This window comes from Geotrypetes seraphini, chromosome 1 (assembly GCF_902459505.1).
Source record: "Geotrypetes seraphini chromosome 1, aGeoSer1.1, whole genome shotgun sequence".
In the NCBI taxonomy this organism is placed as follows: domain Eukaryota; kingdom Metazoa; phylum Chordata; class Amphibia; order Gymnophiona; family Dermophiidae; genus Geotrypetes; species Geotrypetes seraphini.
In genome coordinates this window covers 469,552,249-469,577,184 of record NC_047084.1, presented here as the reverse complement: position 1 = coordinate 469,577,184, position 24,936 = coordinate 469,552,249, and the positions used below count along the sequence as shown (strand labels likewise).

At 42.7% G+C, this 24,936-nt stretch overlaps 1 protein-coding gene across 1 annotated transcript; it reads right to left on the bottom strand.

Annotated features, from left to right (window-relative positions):
• Positions 1-3,030: 3,030 nt before the first annotated feature.
• Positions 3,031-11,865, bottom strand: LOC117368757 (olfactory receptor 1G1-like). Its single transcript, XM_033962493.1, has 2 exons — positions 11,848-11,865; positions 3,031-3,981 (listed from the first exon to the last, which is right to left on the bottom strand). The coding sequence occupies exon 2, from the start codon at positions 3,973-3,975 to the stop codon at positions 3,031-3,033; it is 945 nt and encodes a 314-aa protein (XP_033818384.1). The 5' UTR covers positions 3,976-3,981; positions 11,848-11,865.
• Between the last annotated feature and the right edge of the window lie 13,071 nt (positions 11,866-24,936).

The following is a 24,936-nucleotide window of genomic DNA, read 5'->3' as shown; positions in this document are numbered from 1 at the left end:
TGGCTGATTAGACAGCTGTAGGACGCCTACAGCTGCCTAAAATCGGGACGCACTTTTAGAGAATCAGGCCCTTTGGGTCTAATTGAGTTTGCAGCTGTCATTTGCTTGAAAACCATTGACTGCTGAAGGCTATCAACTGCTTTATGTCCATTGTATTAATATGTCAACTTAGGACAATGCTCACCTTTTTATTATTTATATATTTTCATTTTTCATAGTGCAAGAGGAAAAAATATTCTTAGGAGGATTTTCCACAAAAAAAGTGTAAGACTGCAAGACTGGCTCCATGGCTCCATGCTGCACAAGAAGATAATGTGCTAATATGTGCCACTCTTCATTCCTGCCCGGAGTTCCTCCATATGTACGAATAAATCAGCTATGACACTGGGGAGTGTACGAAGGGGTGCTGAAAAGTTGTCAGCCCAACCAAGAAGAGAATGATGCGAACACGGTTCAATCAATGATATGAAACAATGTCAAAAACATAGAATTTTGTTTCTGCAAATTGGCACTTAACAAAATAAGATAACACTCTTTTTTTCAGCTATACTGGCAAAATAATGCTCAGAATTTAAAAAGTTGGTTGGTTAGGCTGAGAACTTTTCAGCACCCTCTCACACCTTAGATATGTAAATAATGACACTAATAAGACCAGGAAAAAACACACATATTTAACTTATAGTTAAAGGTGGATTAAAAATGTTTTAAATAAATAAATAAAAATCCCAGAATTCAGAATTCCTTATTATTATACTGATCAGCCACATGAACCACATGTAGCAAATAGAAAAGGATTTATTTACATAGAAAATGCAAAACAAAAGTGTAACTAGAAAAAAATATATAGATTTAAAAGTTCCAGATACAAATAGGTAGAATGATAAAATGGAACAAAATCTGACAAAATAACACACTCTCTATGAGCAAAGCAGCCCAGCTCTCGGTGATAGACTTTAAAATAAAAATTAGACAACATTAGTCTGTTGGTCAAGTAGGCAGCAAGGGCTGAAGAAGAGCACATTTCACTGCTTTTCCCCCTTTTACAAGAGACTCATAATGTTTTTCTAATGCTGATTTTGTTTAGGAGCTTCCTAGATTTATGAATGAAAATGCCTATGTATGAGATAGTTATATGCGGAAAAAAATGACTAATTAACAAAACTATAAACAAGCTGAATATCAAAAATATAAAATATCACAGCAAATATTCAGAATAGAACTGCCAATAAGGGAAGGTAAACAGGCTGAAAGGCAAGTAGTTAACACGGAGAAAAAGACCTCAGTGTTTCAAGGAAGCATCCAAGAAACTATTATGACAAGTAATATACTGTCATAAAGAACACATCCTTGGTCAAAAAACTCCATGAGCAAATATTTAGAAAGCTGTAGTAACACAGTTTAAAATACATAGTTTAAACTGCAAATAACAACAACAAAAAATTGCACTTATCTTCCATACATCTCCCGGCAGGTCCATGGGGGGCTTAATATGCAATAATGTTCCGCATATAACTATCTCATACATAGGCATTTTCATTCATAAATTTAGGAAGCTCTTAAACAAAATCAGCATTAGAAAAACATTGAATTTGATTCCTTTTATGGAGCAGTGGAGATCTTGCTTAACTGCCTGCGGGGAGATGTATGGAAGATAACTGCAAATTTTTTTTGTTGTTATTTGCAGTTTAAACTGTGTATTTTAAACTGTGTTACTACAGCTTTCTAAATATTTGCTCATGGAGTTTTTTGACCAAGGATGTGTTCTTTATGACAGTATATTACTTGTCATAATAGTTTCTTGGATGCTTCCTTGAAACACTGAGGTCTTTTTCTCCGTGTTAACTACTTGCCTTTTAGCCTGTTTACTTTCCCTTATTGGCAGTTCTATTCTGAATATTTGCTGTGATATTTTATAGTTATATGCGGAACATTATTGCATATTAAGCCCTCCATGGACCGCTATAAATGCAGACTTTTTCTAATCATGACCGGGATAGCCATGCAAATGATTACTCGCAATTGGAAGAATTGGGATCACCTTAGTTTTCCTTTTTGGTGGGCGAGCTTATGTTTAACTTATAAGTATGAGAAAATGAATGCGGACATGCTAGGGCATAATAAGATATTCAAACTAGTTTGGGGTCCGTTGACGTTTTTTGTAGATTTGCTATAGTTGTCCTTTATCTTTATCTTTATTTTTCGTTGTTTTTCCACCCACACATCCAGGGGGGGTGGGGGGTGGGAGCGGGACGGGGGTATATCTTTTGTTTTGGTATTATTCCTGATGGTAATGATGGATGGGGGAGGGAATTTTTATCTTTTGTTTAGATACTGATTGATTAAAAGTGCTTGGTTGATTATTATTATTTGTATATAAATTGTATTGCACTTTTTGTTGGCATTAAAAACTACCATAAATAAAATACGGCATGCATGTTTCTTGCCTTCTTAACATTTATTGTACCTCATCTACTAAACTAATTAAAAAAATTTTGAAGTTAAAAAAAAATGCCTACACTTTTTTTTTCCAATTAATTTTTTGCTTCAGTGAGTTTTAAGGAATGAAGCAAGAGTTGAAGACATCTGATACCCCGAGGTGGAAAACAGATTTAGGATGGCGCTTAAGAATCTTCCAATATTTCTGTCATTTTGAACCATGTTCACTTTATTCTTATTGTATGCATCCTATGGTGAATTTCTTCGAAAAGGCGTTAAATAGATCCTAATATATAAAAAAAAAAAAATAAGCGCTGGCTTTTACAAAGCTGCGGTAGAATTCCTATGAGTGTCGGAACATTTACCTCGCTGGTGCATGGTAGGAATCTCTACTGCAGCTTTGTGAAAGGAGCTCAAAGTGAATTGAAAGTATGATTCAAGATGAATTTTAGATATGCACGTTCTCTCTGTGATTTTGAGGAATGATGTAAAGTGAGAGTCAGACTTAAGTTGGACCTTAGATATGGCCTATCTTGTCAGCTAGGTTATAAATTAGATGACACTTTTTTATGTATATTGTGAATTTACCAAAGTTTATGCCCTGGAAGAAGACACTTCTCTTTTTAAGGCTTTCTTTAGTGCTGCCTTCACATCCCTGTTCCTCAGGCTATAGATAAATGGATTGAGCATGGGAGAGACCACATTGTATACCACACTGGCGATCTTGTCCTTTTCTAAGGAATAACTGGATGAAGGCCTGAAATACATGAACAACAGTGTTCCATAGAAGAGCAGTACCACAGTGAGGTGAGAAGAACAGGTAGAGAAAGCCTTAAGCCTTCCACCAGTGGACTGGATTTTCGTGATAGTAATAATTATGCGGATATAGGAGACCAGAATAATCACGAATGGCACAATTGATTGCACTGATCCTTCTGTGAATATCACCAGCTCGTTGATGGAGGTGTCTGTACAAGAGAGCTTCATCAGTGGTGTGAGATCACAGAAAAAGTGCTGGATTTTGTTGGAGTCGCAGAAGGAGAGCCGAACTATCAACAGGGTATGTAGCAAGGCATCCAGAAAGTTGATGATCCATGAAGCAGCTGCCAGGCTTAGACACAGCTTCTTGTTCATTATTATGACATAATGCAGTGGATTACAGATGGCAACATAACGGTCATAGGCCATGATGGACAAGAGCACACATTCTGAACCAATAAACACAACAAAGAAATAAAGCTGGATGATGCACTCAGAGTAAGAGATGGTGTTTTTGTCAGATAGGAGATGGCTTAGCATTTTTGGAACAGTAACTGATGTAAAGCACATGTCCACAAAGGATAAATTACAGAGGAAGAAATACATGGGGCTATGTAGCTTGGTGTTCACACAAATCAATGAAATCATGGTCCCATTTGCTAGCACATTCATCAAGTACATCACCAGAAACACCCCAAAGAGAGGACCTTTTAATGCAGCATGGTCCGTGAGACCCAGAAGTAGAAATTCTGACACTGTTGTCTGGTTTTCCGCTTCCATTTCTATCTTCTTGTTATATAAATTAAGGAAAACATTAAACGGAAGAAAGCATATTAGAGATGCATTGACATGAAAACCCCTCCTTGATATCACAGTTCTTGAATGAACACTTCAACTCTGGAACAACACTTGAGCACTGAGTCAATGATGGCTTCTTTTTTTTTTTGCTGCTTAAACCTTAAATATTATGAACATTGTGAAGTGGGTCGGTTTATATGTACATCCATGCAGTCAAATATCTGAAAAAGTAAAACAAATAAAGCTGAGATTACTAAAAATTTATCTTCTTGTAATAAAAGAGCCTGCTTCTAAAGATTTCGGGAGGCCTTGGAACCCACTGCCACTATCTCCTGAATTCTATATATTGTGTGCATAAATTCATGCATGCCCAATTTGCAATTCAATTGAGTAAGTAGTTGTTTAATACCAATAGCTGGACCCTAACAATCAATTATTGGTGTTAATTGGAATTAATTTAGATTTATGTGCACAAACTAAAGCGCTGGGATCTGTAAGTACATTTTGCCCTTTCTATTGCAAATGCAAGCAGTGTCTCACTTCCGGTTCACCACACAATTGTTTCCCACGTATTCACCTTTATAGGACCCCTAGGGACCCCTGAGGAAGACTTTTTGTCGAAACGCAGACCGTGTTGGGTCCTGTATCCCTAGCGGACTAGGTCCTTTAAGGCTTTTATGTGGATAATCTATTTTTATGTGGATGAAATTATTTTATGTAGATGATTTCAGTGAACCATTGGAACTTTGACACTTTCAAATAAAGTCCATTTAGGAACATCGTCACTCCACAGAGTTTTTTTTAGTTTTTTTCAGTAAATTTTGCACACCATTCCAAAAAGGGTCCATAGCCATGGGTGGATCAGGGGTGTTCCTGCAATTTATACACCCTTTATAGAATACGAGAGGGATCTGCATCTAATTTAGGCACAAGTATTTACACCAGTGTTCAGTTGGTATAAATCCTTATGACTAAAGAGAGTCATGGATCCCAGCATAAATGCTATTCTATAATCGGATGAATTGCTGGATATTTTACCTATGCTTTCTTATTGATTAGAAAAATTGGTTATTACCAACTGCTCTCTCTTTACCTCTCTCTACCTCACTGCTCCCCATCTCTGATCACCATCTGATATCCTTCAACATTAGTCCCCCTCCCTCTCTTCCACACTCAGTCACCTCTAAAAGGTTTTGAAATCTTCAAGCCCACGATCCTTTCACACTCTATCATCCACTGTTTCACCTCTCCTTGCCTCCACTATGTTATCTAAGTTTGTCCACTAGGCTGTCTCGTCGTACAATTCTATTCTATCCTCTGCTCTAGACACCCTTGCTCCCCCTGTTTCTCGCTCTGTCAGGCGTACCAAACCTCAACCTTGGCTCACTCCCAGTGTCTGTTACTTAAGTTCCTGCACCCTCTGTGCTGAGCGCCTTTGGCTCAAATCTCGAACATATGCTGACTTTCTTCACTTTAAATTTAAGATGATCTCCTTTAATTCTGCACTTACATGGGTCAAGCAAGACTACTACATCCATCTAACTAACTCCCTTTCTTCCAACCCTCATCGTCTTTTTGCCACACTTAACTCTCTCATAAGAACATAAGAAGTGCCTCTGCTGGGTCAGACCAGAGGTCCATCATGCCCAGCAGTCCGCTCACGCGGGGGCCCACCAGGTCCAGGACCTGTATAGTAACCCTCTATCTATACCCTTCTATCCCCTTTTCTTCAGAAAATTGTCCAAACTCTTCTTGAACTCCAATACCGTATCTTGTCCTATCACGCCCTCTGGAAGCAAATTCCAGGTGTCCACCACCTGTTGAGTGAAGAACTTCCTAGCATTGGTTCTGAATCTGTCCCCTCTTAATTTTTCCAAATGCCCTCTTGTTTTTGTACTTTTCGAAAGTTTGAAAAATTTGTCCCTCTCCACTTTCTCTATGCCTTTCATGATCATGTAAGTCTCTATCATGTCACCTCTAAGCCTCTGCTTTTCCAGGGGAAAGAGCCCCAGTTTCTCTAATCTTTCAGCATATGAAAGGTTTTCCATGCCTTTTATCAATCGCGTTGCTCTTTTCTTAACCCTCTCGAGTATCGCCATATCCTTCTTAAGGTATGGCGACCAATAATGGATGCAGAACTCCAGATGCAGGCGCACTATCGCCCGATACAACGGCAGGATAACTTCTTTCGTTCTGGTTGTAATACCCTTCTTAATTATACCTAGCATTCTATTTGCTTTCTTAGTGGCCGCTGCGCACTGCGCTGACAGCTTCATTGTCTTGTCGACTATTACCCCCAAGTCCCTTTCTTGGGTACTCTCACTTAATAACAGCCCTCCCATCGTGTAGCTGTATCTCGGGTTTCTGTTTCCTACATGCAAGACTTTACATTTCTCTACATTGAATTTCATCTACCATCTCATCGCCCACTCCCCTAGTTTGCTCAGGTCCCTTTGTAAACCTTCACAGTCCTCTATAGTCCTAGCCCCACTAAATAGTTTGGTGTCATCTGCAAATTATATTACTTCGCACTTTGTCCTCAAAGCACCCCCACTTCCAACCCCTCTTTCTTTCTCTCCCCAGATTATGGCTGATTACTTCCATGACAATGTCCGCAAGATCGCCCTAAGTTCACTACAAAGTCACATCCTTCTCCCCTACCTACCATCCTCTCTTCGACCTTGTTCCTCGCCTTCATCCTTCACCCAAACAGCTCAGGAAGCTTCTCCTGTCTGGCCCCGCCCGCTTGTCCCCCCGTCAACTACTGCTGACTTTTCTGCCTTCTCTGTAATCACAGAGGAAGAAACTGCACAACTTCTGTCTTCAGCCAAGCCTACTACATGCCCCTCAGACCCTATTCCCACCCCTCTACTGGACCCTATCTCACATACTGTTATCCCTCCCATATGCCATATTCTCAATCTTTCTCTTTCCACTGCAACTGTCCCTGCTGCCTTCAAACATGTGGTGATTATGGCGCGTCTCAAAAAACCCTCAATGGATCCCTCCTGCTCGTCCAACTATCGCCCTGTCTCCCTTCTTCCGTTTCTATCCAAGATACTCGAGTGTGCTATTCTTCATCACTGCCTGGACTTCCTTTCAACTCGACAGACTCTCGATCCTCTACAATCTGGTTTTCACTCCCAATACTCCACAGAGACTGCCCTCACTAGGGTCTTTAGTGACTTGTTCATTGCCAGATCTAAGGGCCTTTACTCTGTCCTTATCCTTCTTGACTTGCCTTTGATACTGTAAATCACAGCTTACTCCTTGATATGCTGTCCTCGTTTGGATTTCGTGATTCTGTCCTCTCCTGGTTTGCCTCCTACCCTTCCCAATGCACCTTTAGTGTATGTATTGGTGGGTCATCTTCTGCTGCTACCCCATTAGCAGTTGGTGTACCCCAGGGTTCTGTCTTAGGACCTCTTCTCTTCTCTCTCTATACCTCTTTCCTCGGTGCCCTGACACTCTCCTATGGCTTTCAGTATCACCTTTATGCTGATGACTCCTAGCTCTACTTCTCTACACCTGAAATTTCATCTAAAGTCCAAGAAAAAGTATCTGCCTGTTTGGCTGACATTGCTGCCTGGATGTCCTACTGTCATCTGAAACTAAATATGTCCTCCTCCTCCTTTCTCCATATCTGTTCCAGTCTCCTCTGCTCACAACCTTGGAGTCATCTTCGATTCAGACCTCTTATAAGAACACTAGTGTTTAAGCCCGTTAGATTAACGGGTGCTAGATGACCGCCTCTCCTGCTTTTGAACCTGGGCAGGGGTAGAGGCAGAGCCGGGGTGGGAGGGAGTGACGGTGGGAGAGCAATTTCAAAGCCTCGGCTGCGGTGGCTCCTTGACCAATCCGCGCTTACAAGGTCCCCACACTCGCGGTCTGGCTGGCTCCCCCACCAAAGCTCTTCGCAGCGACAGCCCCTCCCGCATCTGTCCCCGCGTCCCATGCCTCTCCGAAGGCCGACTCCCACGAAAATGGTGCCCCTCTGTCCAAAGCCGCGGCGGCAGCCTCCCTCAAGACACATTTCAAATCTGACATATTGTAATCACAAAACAGAAAATAAAATTATTTTTCTTACCTTTTGTTGTCTGGTCATTATTCATACCATGTAGGGGTCCCAGGCTATGGTTGGCTTTTGATAACTCGCTTGCCAGGGCCCCTTCTTTCTTCTTCCCTCCCTCCATCCCGGCAGCTGAAGACAGGCACCTCCCCCCAGTGGTCTGAGATAGGAGGGAGCAGTTAGGAGAGGGTCTGAGGGCAAAGAGGGTCTCAACAGCGCACAACCACCTTTCCTTCCCTCCCTCCATCAGGTGCAGTGCAGCTCCACCAATGTTAAAAGAAGCCGCGTCGAAATCGGAGGCCTGCCACTGCCGTAGCACTTTCCCCTCTGCCTTTGTCCCGCCCCTTCTCTCACATATAGGACCACGGCAGAAGGAACATGTTACGGTGGCGGCAGGGCTCCAATTTCAAAGCAGCTCCTTTCAACATAGGCGGAGCTGAACTGTACCTGATGGAGGAAGGGAAGGAACGGTGGGGCAAATTTCGGCAATGGCAGGAATTGTTTGGCGGGCCAAGCACCGTGAAACTTTGTTTCTTTAGGCAGCCCCGGTTGTTTACATGGATTCAATGTCAGCATTAGGGTTCACCGGCCGCCAGCCGTGAGAGCCGGGTGAGGAAGGCCGCCGCAGCCTCGCGGCTAGGTAGGGGGACAACAATGGCGCTTATGCTCAAGCTCCCGCCGCAGCTCCTCTCTCGATCCTGGTGCGGTTCGAGAGAGGAGCTGCGGCGGGGGCTTGAGCATAAGCGCCATTGTTGTCCCCCTACCTAGCCGCGAGGCTGCGGCGGCCTTCCTCACCCGGCTTTCACGGCTGGCGGCCGGCGAACCCTAATGCTGACATTGAATCCAAGTAAACAACCGGGGCTGCCTAAAGAAACATGGTAATCATATTCTGTCCTGAAAGCCCCTGCCGCAGCTCCTCTCTTGATCCTGCTGCAGTTCGAGGAGCCGTGGCAGCAGCTTGAGCATAGTGCACAGTGAGAGCCAGGGGCGTGCATGCGCAGTCGTGTTTTCGCGACGGATCAGGGAACACGACTTTTGAGTGCGCATGCGCGGCCTAGCATTTTATTATATTAGATAAGCAGTGCCTTTGCTAGGTCAGACCAGAGGTCCATCATGCCCAGCAGTCCGCTCATGCGGAGGCCCATCAGGTCTAGGACCTGTATAGTAATCCTCTATACCCTTCTATCCCCTTTTCCTTCAGGAAATCATCCAATCCCTTCTTGAACCCCAGTACCGTACTCTGTCCTATCACACCTTCTGGAAGCTCATTCCAGGTGTCCACCACCCTTTGGGTGAAGAAGAACTTCCTAGCATTGGTTCTGAATCTGTTCCCTCTTAATTTTTCCGAATGCCCTCTCGTTCTTGTAGTTTTCGAAAGTTTGAAGAATCTGTCCCTCTCCACTTTCTCTATGTCTTCCATGATCTTGTAAGTCTCTGTCATGTCACCTCTAAGCCTCCACTTTTCCAGGGAAAAGAGCCCCAGTTTCTCTAATCTTTCAGCATATGAAAGGTTTTCCATGCCTTTTATCAATCGCGTTGCTCTTTTCTGAACCCTCTCGAGTATTGCCATATCCTTCTTAAGGTACAGTGACCAATAATGGACGCAGTACTCGAGATGCAGGCGCACTATCGCCCGATACAACGGCAGGATAACTTCTTTCGTTCTGTTTGTAATACCTTTCTTGATAATACCTAGCATTCTATTCGCCTTCTTAGAGGCCGCTGCGCACTGTGCCGACAGCTTCATTGTCTTGTCCACTATTACCCCCAAGTCCTTTTCTAGGGCACTTTCACCCATTACCAGCCCTCCCATCATAAAGCTGTAATTCGGGTATCTGTTTCCTATATGCAAGACTTTACATTTCTCTACATTAAACTTCATCTGCTATCTCTTCGCCCACTCTTCTAGTTTGTTCAGGTCCCTTTGTAAACCCTCACAGTCCTCTTTAGTCCCAACTCCACTAAATAGTTTGGTGTCATCTGTGAATTTTATTACTTCGCACCGTCCCTGTTTCTAGATCATTTATGAATACATTGAACAGCAGCGGTACAAGTACCAACCCCTGCGGAACACCACTCGTGACCCTCCAGTCAAAGTAGTGGCCCTTCACTCCTACCCTTTGCTTCCTACCCGCCAAACAATTTTTGATCCATCAATGTACATCTCCTTCCACCCCATGGTTCTTCAGTTTCCATAGTAGGCGTTCATGGGGTACCTTGTCAAAGGCTTTTTGGAAATCTAAATATATGATGTCTATGGGGTCTCCTTTGTCCATTCGTTTAATTCTTTTGAAGAAGTGCAATAAGTTCGTTAGGCACGATCTTCCCTTGCAGAAGCCATGTTGACTTGTTTTCATCAGTTTATTTCTTTCTAGTTGCTCATCGATGCTGTCTTTTATCAGCGCTTCCGCCATCTTCCCCGGAACCGAAGTCAAACTTACTGGTCTGTAGTTCCCCAGATCCCCTCTCAAACCTTTTTTAAAGATGGCGTAACATTTGCTATCTTCCAATCTTCCAGGATCACACCTGTTTTCATGGATAGATTGAAAACCTGCTGTAGTAGTTCTGCTATTTCCTCCTTTAGTTCTTTCAATACCCTAGGGTGGATTCAGTCCGGGCCTGGAGATTTGTCAGTTTTTAATCTATCTGCTTGTGTACATCTTAAAGACTTACTTCCAAGGATGTTAATTTTTCTGCTTGATCTCCTTTGAAGATTTTTCAGGTTCCAGCACATTGGATGTGTCCTTTTTTATAAATACTGATGAAAAGAACATGTTTAGTCTATCCGCCACTTCTTTTTCCTCCTTCACTACTCCTTTCCTATCTCCGTCGTCCATGGGTCCCACTTCCTCTCTTGTCGGCTGCTTCCCTTTAACATATATGAAGAACAGTTTGAAATTTCATGCTTCCCTGGCTAGCCTCTCTTCATATTCTCTTTTTGCTCTTCTAACCACGCGGTGACATTCTTTTTGATGCTTCCTGTGTTCTTTCCAGTTTTCCTCAGTTTTGACCTTTTTCCATTTCTGGAATTAATTTTTCTTATCTTCTATCGCTTTCTTCACTTCTTTAGTTATCCACGCCAGGTCTTTTGCTCGGCTCTTTTGCATCCTTTTCTAAATCTGGGGATATATAGATTTTGTGCCTCGCTCACCATGTCCTTGAATAAAGACCAGGTTTGCTCTACAGTCTGTGATTTCTTTGAGCTGATCCTAAGTTTCTTCTTTACCATTACTCTCATCACTTTGTAGTTTCCTTTCTTGAAGTTAAAAGTTGTTGCTGTGGTTCTCTTCCCCTTTGATATTCCTACTTCAACTTCAAACTTGATCATATTGTGATCGCTGTTTCCCAGCGGTTCCACTACTTCCACCTCCTTTGCAGGTATTCTTAGCCCATTAAGGATTAGATCCAGAGTGGCATTTCCTCTCGTCAGTTCCCTGACAAGCTGCTCCATGAAGCAGTCCTATATAGCCTCCAGGAATCCGGTCTCCCTAGCGCATTGTGAGTTTCCAAGATCCCAGTCTATCCCAGGGTAGTTGAAGTCTCTCATAACAATTGTGTTACTGCTTTTGCATTCTCGCATCATCTCGGCTTTCATTTCTTCATCAGTTTCTTCGGTTTGCCCAGGTGGACGATAGTACAGGTCCATCTTTATCTTGGGCCTTTTCCTTCCCAGTATTTTAACCCATAGAGATTCCAATTTGTTGGTCATCACTGCTGTGTCCACTCTGGTCGAATGTATGTTTTCCTTTATGTTTAGGGCTATTCCTCCTCCTTTCTGGCCTGACCTGTCTTCGCGATAGAGTTTGTACCCTGGCAGTGCTATGTCCCATTTGTTTTCTTCATTCCACCATGTTTCAGAGACCCCAATGATGTCCAGGTTCTCTTTTTTGGCCATGACTTCTAATTCTCCCATTTTATTCCTTAGGCTCCTTGCATTAGTATACATGCAATTTAAGTCCTGGTATTTTTTGTCTTCATTTATTTTATCCTGTGCTACGATCTTTATTTTCTTTTCCTGTGCTACAATCTTCTTATCTTCTAAGTATATCCAACAAGCTGCTAAGACCTGTCACTTCTATCTCTTCAATATCACCAAATTTTTCCCCTTCCTCTCTGAGCACACTACCCAGACCCTTATCCTTACCTTATCTCGTAACCTCAAGCTTAGATTACTGCAATGTACTCCTAACTAGTATCCCTCAGTGTCGCCTCTCCCCCTTGCAATCTGTGCAAAACTCTGCTGTGCGACTCTTCTTCTACCAACCTCGCTATGCCCATGTCATCCCTCTCCTTAAGTCACTTCACTGGCTCCCAATCTGCCATCGCATACAGTTAAAGATCTTATTGCTGACCTACCTTGAGGGTACACAGGCCACTTGTTGGGATCCATACCTGCCTCCCACCGGGAATCCCTACCTGCCCCCCACTGAAGCCACTGCCGGGGATGACTCCCTGTCTGCCTGTCCCCCCCACCCCTGAAACCAACCCAGAGCCGACATGCTTCAAACCCCCCAGAGCAACTCTGCATAAGGATTTGCCACGGCTGGCCCAGAACTTTCTCTCCAATGTCAGAATTGCACATGGCCAGCTTTGACATCAGAGAGAAAGTTCCAGGGCAGCATGAGTGTGTGAGTGAGAGATGGTGCTCATGGGGAAAGGAAGAAAGGAAAATTGGGCATAGAGAAAGAGCAGTGAGGTAGAGATGCAAGGGGAATAGAGGGATGAGAGGGAGAAATGTTGGATATGGTGGTGGAGAGGGCAGATTGAAGGGGATGCAACGGGAAGGAATGTTGGACATAGTAATGGAGGGAGAAATATGGCATTGTGCTGGAGAGGGGTGATAGAAGGAGAAATAGGTATGGGTCTGTGGGCAGTGGTGAAAAATGCTGAACATGATCTGGGGGATGAAAGAAAGAGAAATGTTGGATGGGGCAGTAGAGGGGGTAGGAGAGATATCTGGATCTCTGAAGACAGATGGACAGTGAGAGAGAGAGAGAGAGGGACATATTGCCAATAGGGGTGCAGGAGAGAGGAAGAAAAGTTGAATTCATGGAGGGACAGAGAGAGAGAGAGAGAGAGAGAGATGTTGTTGGGGAAGAGAATGGAGTCCGGAGGAGAGGAAGCGTGCAGGAGGCAGAAATAAATAAATATTGGAAATGCAACCAGAGACTTGTGAAATCACCAGACAAGAACATTAGTAAAAATAATTTTATTTTCCATTTAGTGATCAAAATGTGTATGCTTTGTTAATTTATATCTGCTGTCTATATTTTGCTCTATATTTGTCTATTTTTCTATAGTTGTTACTGATTGCATATTTTAAAGTCATCTGCCTTGACCTCTTTGAACCCCCGCAATATATATGATAATTAACATTTTCTGTGCGTACAGTGTGCGTTTGTGTTTTTTTATTTTATTTTGTGGTTACCATTATGTATTAATAAGATTATATTGTATGTATATGAAAAATGGATAGAAGAAATTGCGTTACAATTGACACTATTATTGTGGGGGTGGGGTCAGGGGTAGAGCTTGGGCAGGCCTGGGATGGAGCTTGGGTGGGTCTGGGGTGGAGCTTGGGTGGGGGTACTCAGTTGGTATTTGTTAGGCTTAGGGGGTACTTGGCTTGAAAAAGTTGAGAAACACTGCCCTAGATCAAAAAATTTTCAAGCTCTGAGCAGCAGAAATTTTGCAATGGACAGTTTATTGTTAAATAGTAATGAACATACATAACAAATACAGGTCACTGAAACTGGCATACAAAACAATGCATACTTGGCATGGAATGTTATATTTCATTCTCATATAAACTAGCTCCTTGACAGGTGGTGTGTCATTCTTACAAAACAAGATAAAAGAGCAGGAAACCACAACAAAAGTTGCCATTAGTGACCAATACAGTTTAATCTTTTCTCTGGGAAAATGAAACACAAAATCTGAATGGTCACTGTGAGCAAGTTCTCACACACACATCCCACCTGCCATCAGCCACTCTGCCCTTCTCTCTCTCAGATAAACACTGCTTTCAGCCACTCTGCCTTTTTCTCCCTAAGAGCTTGTTGATTTACTGTCTCAGGAGATTAGGAGTTATAAAATCAACAGGCTCTTCTTGCACCTCAAAACATATCAGTTAATGCATAATCTATAGCCCTGTCCGATGTTATACCAAATGATTGTTGCAATCGTGAAAATCAAGCATTTTCCTATTTGAAACACATCATCTAACGTGCGTATACCTGCCTGCAGCCAGTGCTTCCAGAGGATCTTAGACTCACCAATTTGAATCTTGGAGTTCAACCATAAGGACTGACACGTGGATTGATGAATCTGAATAGGGCTCCTTTTATCAAGCCGCGCTAGCGGGGTTAACGCATACGATGTTTCATCATGCGCTAACCCCCGCGCTGGCCAAAAACTACTGCCTGCTCAAGAGGAGGTGGTAGCAGCTAGCATGGCCGGCGGTTTAACGCACGCTATTATGCGCATTAAACCGCTAGTGCGGCTTGATAAAAGGAGCCTTTAGTCTTCCTACAGGGATAATTTAATGTTTTGCGAGACTTCCTGGATGAAACTTATACACTGTGACTTAGACAATGTATTTATTTAATGCTTTAATATTCCATCAAAGCAAATGATGTTGATCAAAGTGGATTACAGATAAAATAAGCATTCAAAACAAAACAAAGATATACAAAAAAATAACCTGAACTAAAAATTTCAAATTATAAAATTCCAAAAAAGTAGCAATGAATAAACATTGTATGAGGAGCTGCTGAAAAGTTCTCAGCCCAACCCAAGAAGGGAATGACGTGGAGCCATGAAACTTACAAGCTATTCCACATTTTTCTTGACACTTTTCATTTCATTTCATATTATTGAAATGAAAAGTATCAAGAACAGTGTGGAATAACTTGTAAGTTTCATGGCTCCACATCATTTCCTTCTTGGTTGGGCTGAGAACTTTTCAGCAGCCCTTCGCAATCTATCCAGACTTGTTTAAAGAAAGATGCAGTCTCTATCAAATGTGACTGATCCTCTTCTTCAATAAATCTATCCTTTTCCTTTATTCTTGCTCTTCTCCTTCTGGTTTTCCTATTTTCCCTAATATGTTATATTAAGAACATCTTATTCCCCGCCTTTACTGACTGAACAAAATACTCCTCCTTATCAGCACTTGCCTGTCTAGCCACCCTTCCAGTCTCCCTTTGTTTTGCCTGTGAATTTTGTTTTCTGTGTATGCTTGCAGCTCTGAATTTAAGTAAGTTACGTGGGTATCTGCAGAATACTGGCATTTCTCGTATGTACATGTGCGCACACGTGCACACACACATGCCATCATTCTAAATATTTTTATGCATTTTGAGAGTGTATAATGTGAGCACCTGGCATATAGAATTGTTCTTTTATCACATATTTCAGTGGCTGTTACCAGGTCAACCTGTTCAAGAGATTTGTTAGTAAACTCCTAAATCAGAGATTTTCAAAGAGAACTAGGCAGTCATCTGGGTAAGTTTCTAGAGCAGAGAATTGTTTTTTTAAGCAACCAAAGATATTTGCACTATGAAACGCTATATGGACTTTACCCCCATGGTAAATAGATGGGATCTGTGGCAACTGGAAAGGTAAAGAGTGCATTCAAATTTAATTCTAGTTTTTCTTCATATACTTTGTACCTGCTGCGAAGCAAGCACAAACCTATGAGTTCAAAAGTACCTGAATTCTATTCCTGAAGGATGTATCACACCAGTTCTGAATTTTCCGGTTTATTATACTCTTGTCTGTTGCTGGCTGGTTGCTGTGAAGAATTTCTCAAAGTCATAATATGATGCAAAGGAGCAACTCCTGTGAACCCAAAATAATATCAGGTATAATATGTAACTGCTATAGAAAGATGCGTGTGGTGATTTTGAAAAAAGTCAAGTACAAATAAAGGGGTCCTTTTACCAATAAGCGCTAGTGGTTTTAGCGTGCGCTAAACGCTAACGCGTCCAATATATTCTATGAACGCGTTAGCGCATGTTAAAATTGGCTAGCGCGACTTAGGGCCTCTTTCACAAAGCCGTGTAGCGCGGGCCGCTGCGTTAACGGCCCCGAAGCCCACAGAGATTTAAAGGGCTTCGGGGCTCTTGCTGCAAGGCTTTGTAAAAGAGGGGGTTAGTAAAAGAGGGGATTAGTAAAAAAAAACAAAACCTGAATTCTCTGCCAGTCCCAGATTTCAAAGTAGCGAGTGGTGGACACCTGGAAGCTCTCCCAGAGGAAGTAATTGCAGAATCCACCGTTCTAGGATTTAAGGGTAAATTAGATGCATATCTCCCTTGAGAAGCATACGGTGATATGGGGACCACCTGGCGGGGCCTTCGCGTGTGCGGATCACCGGAATTGATGGCATTGCCTCTGCCGGGTTAGACCAGGGGTCCATCGTGCCCAGCAGTCCGCTCCCGCGGTGGCCCCCCAGGTCCATGAACTGTAAGAGATCCTTTACCTAAATCATGTATTCCCTATTCATTTAGTGACCTGCATAGTTACCCTCTATCTGTAAGTCCCCCACTTGATTTTAAAATCACCCTACTCTTCCCCCCCCCCTGTTTTTTGCTTCATATTTTATACCTGTTGGTTTCTTTGTTTTTCTAAATCTTATCTTCAGTTTATATATAGTGATCACTAGATTCCAGGCTGTTTGAAGGGCATTTTGGAAACTTTCTGTGCACTGTACAGTATATATATTAATTATGACTGTTATAATGTAATCCACTTAGAATTGTGAGGTAAAGCAGAATATAAATATTTTAAATACATAAATAACCTTAGCAGCACGTTTTCTATTTTTAGGTATAGCATTCCGGGAAGGGGGGAGGGAGAAGTGATTTAAGCAAACTCCTCAACTAACTGGTTGATAAACATCCAACATGAATTCCTGCATTCCTCATCTTGTATCTGATCTTGCAGCCTGCACTCTCCAATGACATTTGGAATGCATGATGCAAAAAAAATATTTGTGAACTTATTCACTTTATATTAAACCTATTAAAAAATTCTACAGGCCACATTGTAAGCGTTGCTGTTAGATTTCCCCCGTTTTTAAAGATTCTACATTTGAAAAGACAGGAGTTTACACAACTCAGGGCTCCTTTTACATAGGCGCGCAAGCAGGCGCCAGCCGCTACCGCCTCCTTTTAAGCAGGCGGTCGTTTTTCACCTACGCACCCTATAGCGCGCGCTAATCTTGTGCGTGCGCTAAAAACGCTAGCGCACCTTAGTAAAAGGAGCCCTCAGTTGCAGGCATCAGAGACATAATTTTTCCCGCAAATGGATATGCATGACATCACTTTTGCCGCTGCACCTCAGTCCTGCTCTGTAGCACCATTTCATATTTGAATACTGAGAGCCACACAAACCACTGCTAGTGTACCTCAGGCTGATCCCAGAACGTCCCCTGCTATTCCATTTCAGAGAACCCCCATCACCTGCAACTTACCCACATAGGGAACCTCTGACTAAAGTTCAGCACGTGCTGACAGAATTATCACACACTAGGTGTGTTTTAGCGCGGATTTAGCACACGCCAAATCAACGCCTGCGCTAACCGCTAACGCGTCCATGGGAGAACATGCACGCATTAGTGTTGAGCGCGCATTTGGCATGCGCTAATATTTAGCGCACGCTAAAAAGGTTAGCACAGCTTTGTAAAAGAGGGGGGGTAAGTGCTAAGAAACCCAATTTATACCTATAGGCTTCTCAGCTTTTAGTGCAAATTAAGCTTTAGTAAAAGAGCCCAATAATATTGCCATTTCGCCTCCCTCCTGCCTTACAGCACCCCAGATATCCCATTACTGATGCTCATTCACATAGTTCTGTCAGCGTGCCACCATCCTCCAGTATTACATGCAGAAGGAAAAGAATCGTTGCAGCTTCAGAAATATCAAACTTTCTTTGCGCTCACCTCTCTCTTCAGTTGCAAAGTTGCCAGCATGAGTTTGTGTCAAAATATTTTTACTTCAATAAATCCTGGGCGATTCAAGTCTTCGCCTCTCTGAGACACTTGGAAAAGGCTCTAGAATTATGCCAGATGATTTTCATATTATTACCCAAAATGTGTTACTTGAGCATCTTTCAGAGAGTGCTGCTCCTTTCTCTGAATCCAAAAGTTTAGAGTGCTGCTGATCCATGTACTATGTTTATTTAATGTCCTGTGAACAGTGAAGTTCATTCCCAGGAGTCCCTGTAGTTCTCACACAGAGAGATTTGCTATTCCCTGCATGCAGTTCCCTGCAACATGATTGGAACCTTCTACACAAGCATAGAAACACAGAAAAATGAAGGCAGATAAATTCCATATCACCTATCTAGTCTGCCTATCCATGCCATAAGAACATAAGAATTGCCGCTGTTGGATCAGACCAGTGGTCCATCGTGCTCAGCAGTCCGCCCACGCGACGGCCCCCAGGTCAAAGATCAGTGCTCTAAATGAGTCCAGCCTCACCTGCATACATTCTAGTTTAGCAGGAAGTTGTCCAACTTTGTCTTAAATCCCTGGAGGGTGTTTTCCCCTATAACAGACTCCGGAAGAGCATTCAACAGTCATAGGAATTCTATGAACCGCAATGGCTGGCAATAAAAAACCCTAACACAGCTTGATAAAAGAGGGCCTTTATACAGCAAGTTAACAGGGCACTGGTCTGAATATTGGTTGGTGCCCAGTTAACTTCCAAATCAGCAGTCATACCCAGATACTCAAAGATGGGAGCCATTCATGTTTGGCATTGGATATCTGGGGTTAGTTCAGCCCTTAGAAATTCTTTAAGTTTCCCTTATAAATAGGGCCCTGTCCATGCCGTTCCCCTTTGACCCTCCCCCTATAATAGTTACCTGTTATGTAATTTCAGCATGTAATTATAGAAAAATGATTAAGCCAAATGGCATTATTTATGTAGGTAAGTGCACATTTACCCACATGGATGGCAATATTCTATAAATTTCCTTGTTCAATAGCCCCCGGTTTCTATATATGGGAGCCAATTCTCAGACCATGTGAGGTAGCCCAGCTTCCTTCCGTGATTGGCAGTGAACCTGGAAATTCAATGCCAGGGCTGTATCCAGCCACCGACATTGAATTTACGGTCTAAGTTCAGCCACAGTAGATATAGCCTGCCAAATCGATATTCATCAGCTGGTCAGCTAAATCACAGAGGCCAAAGATAGGCCTGTTGTTTAGGTGGATCTATCTGGCCACTAGGGTTATTAGACGTCCAGATTTCCCCAGACATGGGTGCTGTTTTTGAGTACCATTTATAAAATTCCCTCCTATATGCATAAATTTAAGTGAGCAGTTATAGAATGAGGAGGTATATTCAGGTACTAGTCTTTAAGCCCATTACATTAATGGGTGATAGAATAGATGTGTCTGTCTGTCTTTCTTTCTATCTCTCTCCTTGGCCGCTTTCTGTCTGTTTGTCTTTCTTTCTTTCTGTCTCTCTCTTTCCTCGGCTGTCCACCACCACCCCTTGCCTGCTCCCCCTGTCCAGCAGCAGCCCTTCCCCCTTTCTTTTACCTCCCCCGTTCCACCACCACTCCTTGCCTGCTCCCCTTGTCCAGCAGCAGCCCTTCTCCCTTCTTTTTACCTCCCCCCCTATCCAGCAGCACCTCTTCTCTGCTCCCCCTGTCCAGCAGTAGGCCTTCTCCCTTCCTTTTACCTCCCCCCTTGTCTAGCAGCACCTCTTCCCTGCTCCTCCTGTCCAGCAGCACCCCTTCTGGCCCACCGGCAGGAACCTCATGTCCATCTCTCCCTCTCTTACTTCCTCTGTCCATATCTCTCCCTCCCCCTTCTATCCCCTCCCTGAATCTCTCTCCCTCTCATCTTGCCTCCTCCACATCCATTTCTCCCTTCCCCCCCACTTCCCTCACTCTGTTACGCACCCCTGCCAGCATCTACTTCTCCCCCCCCCCTACTCCCTCATGCCTGCTTTTCCCCCCACCGTGTTTAACTTCAAATAAAAGTGCTGTGTCGTGCTGTTGCTGGCCTCGGCATCTTCTGTCCACTGCGGCCAGCCCTAGTGGAAACAGGAAGTTGTCAGAGGGCGGACCACAGTGGAGAGAAGACAGTGAGGTTAGTGGCAGCACGGCGCAGTGCTTTCCTTTGAAGTTAAATGCGGCGGGCGGGTGAGCAGGCAGGAGGGAGTAGGGGGGAGGAGTAGATGGGAAAAGAGGGCGAAGTAGATGCTGGAAGGGGCGCCTGTGCTCCACCCCTTCGTTCTGATGCCTATGGAATCAGCGGCGGCGGCAGCGGTTTCTCTGGCGGTGAGTGAGGGGGAGAGGGGGGAGTCGCCAGCGTGTTCCCTGCCTCCGTGTTTGAAAATGGAATTCGGCATGAAGGGACACATCATGATGTCAGGAAACACGCTGCCAAAGTGCGCATGTGCACTTATGGTTTTATTATAGAGGATAACCTGATCAAGAGGTCTTGTCTGGGTAAGAACTTCTTCAGATATTTATTTGGCTTATTGTTTTCACACTTGCTTTTGTTTATTTTGCAACCTTCTGTAAGTTAGAATTATTATTTATTTAATTTTTATGAACAGTATCTCCGCCTGGAAACTATTGAAATGTTAGGGACACTGGGTGCAGTAGGTGTAACAAGTTCAAATTGTCTTTTTGACTGGGCAAAGTAACTCGGAAAATTTAAAGAACAGTATGAAACTTGGCATGAGGAAAAAGAAAGAAAAACTACATAATGAGTTCAAAAAGGGGCCAAACTGAACTGAGTATTCCAGAGAAGTAAGCTCTCCCAAAAAGTGGCACAATGCATTTCTATAGGGAATTATTTCCAGCTTCCATGGCATAAAAAAGTTAAAGGGATCGAATGTGACTTGGCATGAGGGAAAGGCCAGTGAAAAGGCCACATGCTGTTGTCAAACAGATCAAATTGGACCAGGGATTCCAGACAAATAAGTATGCCAAGGCATTTTTTTTAAACTTCAATCTTTATTGCACTTTTACCTTTACCATCGCAATACAAAAATAATCTCCACAGATTAGTGTCTTACTTATAGAATTACCTGAATCACCCTAATAGTGCTAACTGTAATGCACACAAATTTGGGCATGTGCCCAATTTGCATGTACGATTTAATTATTTAACGTCAGTTAGCACTATTGATCAATTATCAATGCTAATTGGCCTCAATTTACATTTACGTGCCCATCTTTAGGTACCTGGATCCATGTGTACAATTGGGACTGATTCTAAACGATCATCCTGATTGTAGGCAGCGGTAGGCATCCAACCACTGTCCAGCAGTCAATCGGCTATCCGAGGCAGGCAGCCTATACTGTAGGCATTTTCATGGGTATAGGGAGATACTAGAGACACCTAAGCTCGCCCAAGGATGGGCGTGGTTATGGTTTTGCCCAGAAGTGGCCCTAGGTGTCTCCCTAGAGCCGTGACAGACATTTGAAATGTAGGCGGGAGGGAGTGGGCATCCCTCCTGCCAGTTGAGTTACATGGGGTTCAGGGGTTCCCTGACACAACCACTCAGCTGATCACGGCAGGAGGATTCCCTTGCCATGATCAGCTGATGCCAAGGGCGCTGGTTAGAGAATTAGTTGGTTAGACAGGGTTGGGCATCTGTCCCTTAGGGCAGACACGATTCCGTATAGGATGCCAGTGTGCGATTTTCAGCCGCTTCTTAGGTGGCTGAAGAAACCAGCATCCTATACAGAATTTCTCCCTTTATGTGTGATTCTGAGAAGGGGGCTTGGCCATGGGAGGGGCAGGGGCTGAACAGGGGCATTCCTGAAATTCATGCACAGTGTTAAAGAATAAGGAGACCTATGTCTAATTTAGCACAATAATGTACATCAAGTTTCAGTTGGTGCAAATCCTCACACCCAAAAATTGGACACGGATATTGGCACTATGTGCAATTCTATAAATAGCACCCAACTTTGATCCCAGTTTATAGACTAGTGCTTGGCATTAACTTTTATCAGTGTCAATTTTTTGATGCCATATCCAGAATTTAGTCCTATACGTTAAGGATTGTTTTTCCATATAAAGGTCTTTTAAGCACATAAAAAAGGTTTTTATAAGGTTATCTTGGTGATTACACAGCTAAAGTAACTTGTAGTTACAATGAGGTGCAAATTTTTAACAACACTTAGACATATTCAGGGGTAAAGTTTATGTGGAACAAGAATGGATTATTGATTAATGACGGCAGGTAAAGACCTGGACGTTCCATCCAGTCTGCTCAACAGTCACACTCATTATTCATTCATGTTTAAATTGTATTTCTTTGGTATTTATGGGACACAGACCATAGAAGTTTACCCGGTATTGTCCTTGGGTTCCAACTACTGGAGTTACCATTGAAGCCGATGGCAGTCTATCCAAATTACATGCAAACATTTATGGCCTGTCCCCAAGATGGCAGACACGTCTACAATTTCAGTCTAATTGTGATTTCTGCTTTGTTCCTAGTATTATATAGACCCATAGAAGCCTATACTGTATAGGGCCTTTGTGGGAAAGTGGAGTTCACCTAGATCAGGGGTAGGCAATTCTGGTCCTCGAGAGCCGGAGCCAGGTCAGGTTTTCAGGATATCCACAATGAATATGTATGAGATGGACACTGCCTCCTTGAGATGCAAATCTATTTCATGCATATTTATTGTGGATATCGTGAAAACCTGACCTGGCGCCAGCTCTCGAGGACCGGAATTGCCTATCCTGACCTAGATCAATCCAGTCACTTGAACATATTTTTCAAAAAGTTAAAAGTCCTAAGTGTCATATCGCTGTGCCCCTCAGTTGCACGCTAGGACGCAACAATGGAGGTCATAAGGCAAGTTTTCTTAGGAAAGCTTCTTTCACCTGTGGGGAAGCAGACACAGAAAAACACAATAACTAGGACAATGGTGGAATGGTAGGCTGCTAGGCATTGCTGCAAATCACCTGGTGCTTTCTTAGCAGAGTTGGCAAAAGGAAAGAGAAGCTTATGTGGAGAGAAAAGAAGAGAAGCTTATGTGGAGAGAAAAGAGCAGTGATAAGATAGGAAGTGGGTGCCACAAGTCTTCTCTAACCTAAAATAATTCCTTTAGTGACTTGGCCACTCTAAATGGTGATGTATGCCATAGAATGTAAATATCACAATTGTTTGCATTTATGGAAACAATCATTGATAGAACCTGGTGCATTGTAAATCGCCTGCATGTTGAGGTAGAGAAAGGCCTTGAAGTTTCTACAACTGTCCTTACTTACTACAGGTGACCAGATTGTATCTATTCTACTAACCTCCCCCCCCCTGCCAACTGAAAGAAAATGAGTATTGTCTAACCAATTTATAATGGTTTATTGTTTGTGCTATATATCTTCAGGATTGATTAACTTTTGTGGAAAAAAACACTTCAGCCCCGATTCTAAAAATGGTGCAGTTAGGAAGACAGGCAAAAAGAAGAAGAAAATCTTGCCTCAGTGTAGACAGACTTACAAAAGGCAAGGAGGACATCTGTTCAACCAATGATAAAGTCTTTATTGAAAACTGTTGTCCCAATAAGGATGCCTTCCTCAGGGGACACTCGTCGTAATAATGCACAATGTTCATGAGTGAGGCACATACAATTTTATGCACCACATATCGAATCTGGAGGACTCTGGAAACATACCCTTTTTTCATGCACACAGTTATCTGCAAAGTCTTTGGTATGTGAACATTCCTTTTGTTATACAACTGCTTTTTCTCAGGTGAAACTTTGCGAGAAAACAATATGCACAGATTTAAAAAATATTAAAAAAATCTACACACACACACATTGTTTCACTACCCTGTCCTCTTCATTCTGCTGGGAATGTCATCCCTTAATATGGCTGAAAGTGCATAGGCTGAGGGCCAAATATTCAAAGAGGACAAATAAATTTGTGAATATTGCCCTCAGCACGTTCAGGAGACTGTGGATGTACATAGAATCTCCCCTACATTTATGATTGTACTGCCCTGAACTTCACACATTTGTTGTTTATTACAGTAACAAATGCCAAACATAAAAGTTCTGATTAAATGCATTTAACACAGTTTGTGTGCTGTACAGATGAAACATATGATGCAGTTACAGAAGGATTTAAAAGACAGAATTACAGATAAATGCCATGAATTTTCATACCTTTACCTGAGACTTATAGCATTCTTCTAATGCGATTTGCTTGATTATATGAGTAAAAAACAACAATGTATATGCTTATTTAAATACAAATTTTATTTCAAAGTACATTAAGGAAGGAACACAGGACACCTTTTAGTCGTTGTTGCAAGAGCTTGAAGAGGGGAAAACACTAAAACTCTGCTATTATGAAGTACTGGTAGCATAGGTATCCTTCATCTTATTAACTGTTCAAGATGTTATCCAAGCAGGTTAGAAAGGGCCTGATTCTCAAAATGGTATCCCGATTGTAGGTGGCTGTAGGCATCCTACAGTCATCTAATGGACCAATCGGGACACACTTTATTTTTTTTTAAATCGATGCAGCAAAGGACGCCTACAATGTAGGCATCTGAATCCCGCCTATGGAGGCGTCTAAGCATGCCAATGTATGTCTAAGGTATAGCTTACAATAGAAATAGCCTTATGTGTCCATAAGCATGCCTAAGCGCTTCTGTAGATTCGAGTCAAGCACCTTAAATGTATGTCTGTAAAATGCTGGCCTACATTTAAGATGTCTATCGAAGAAAATAGACACAATTCTGGCATGACACCTATTGGTGATTGACATGTAGTAGGTACCCATTTTGCAGGCGCCTACAGAGCCAGGTGCCATTTCCAGAATCAGGCCCAAAGTGTTTATCCTATATTTTGTATTTCAGTATTCCTCTCTGTGTAAATGT

Excerpts from the sequence above, each read along its gene's own strand:
- LOC117368757 (XM_033962493.1), bottom strand. The coding sequence starts at position 3,975 with ATGGAAGCGGAAAACCAGACAACAGTGTCAGAATTTCTACTTCTGGGT.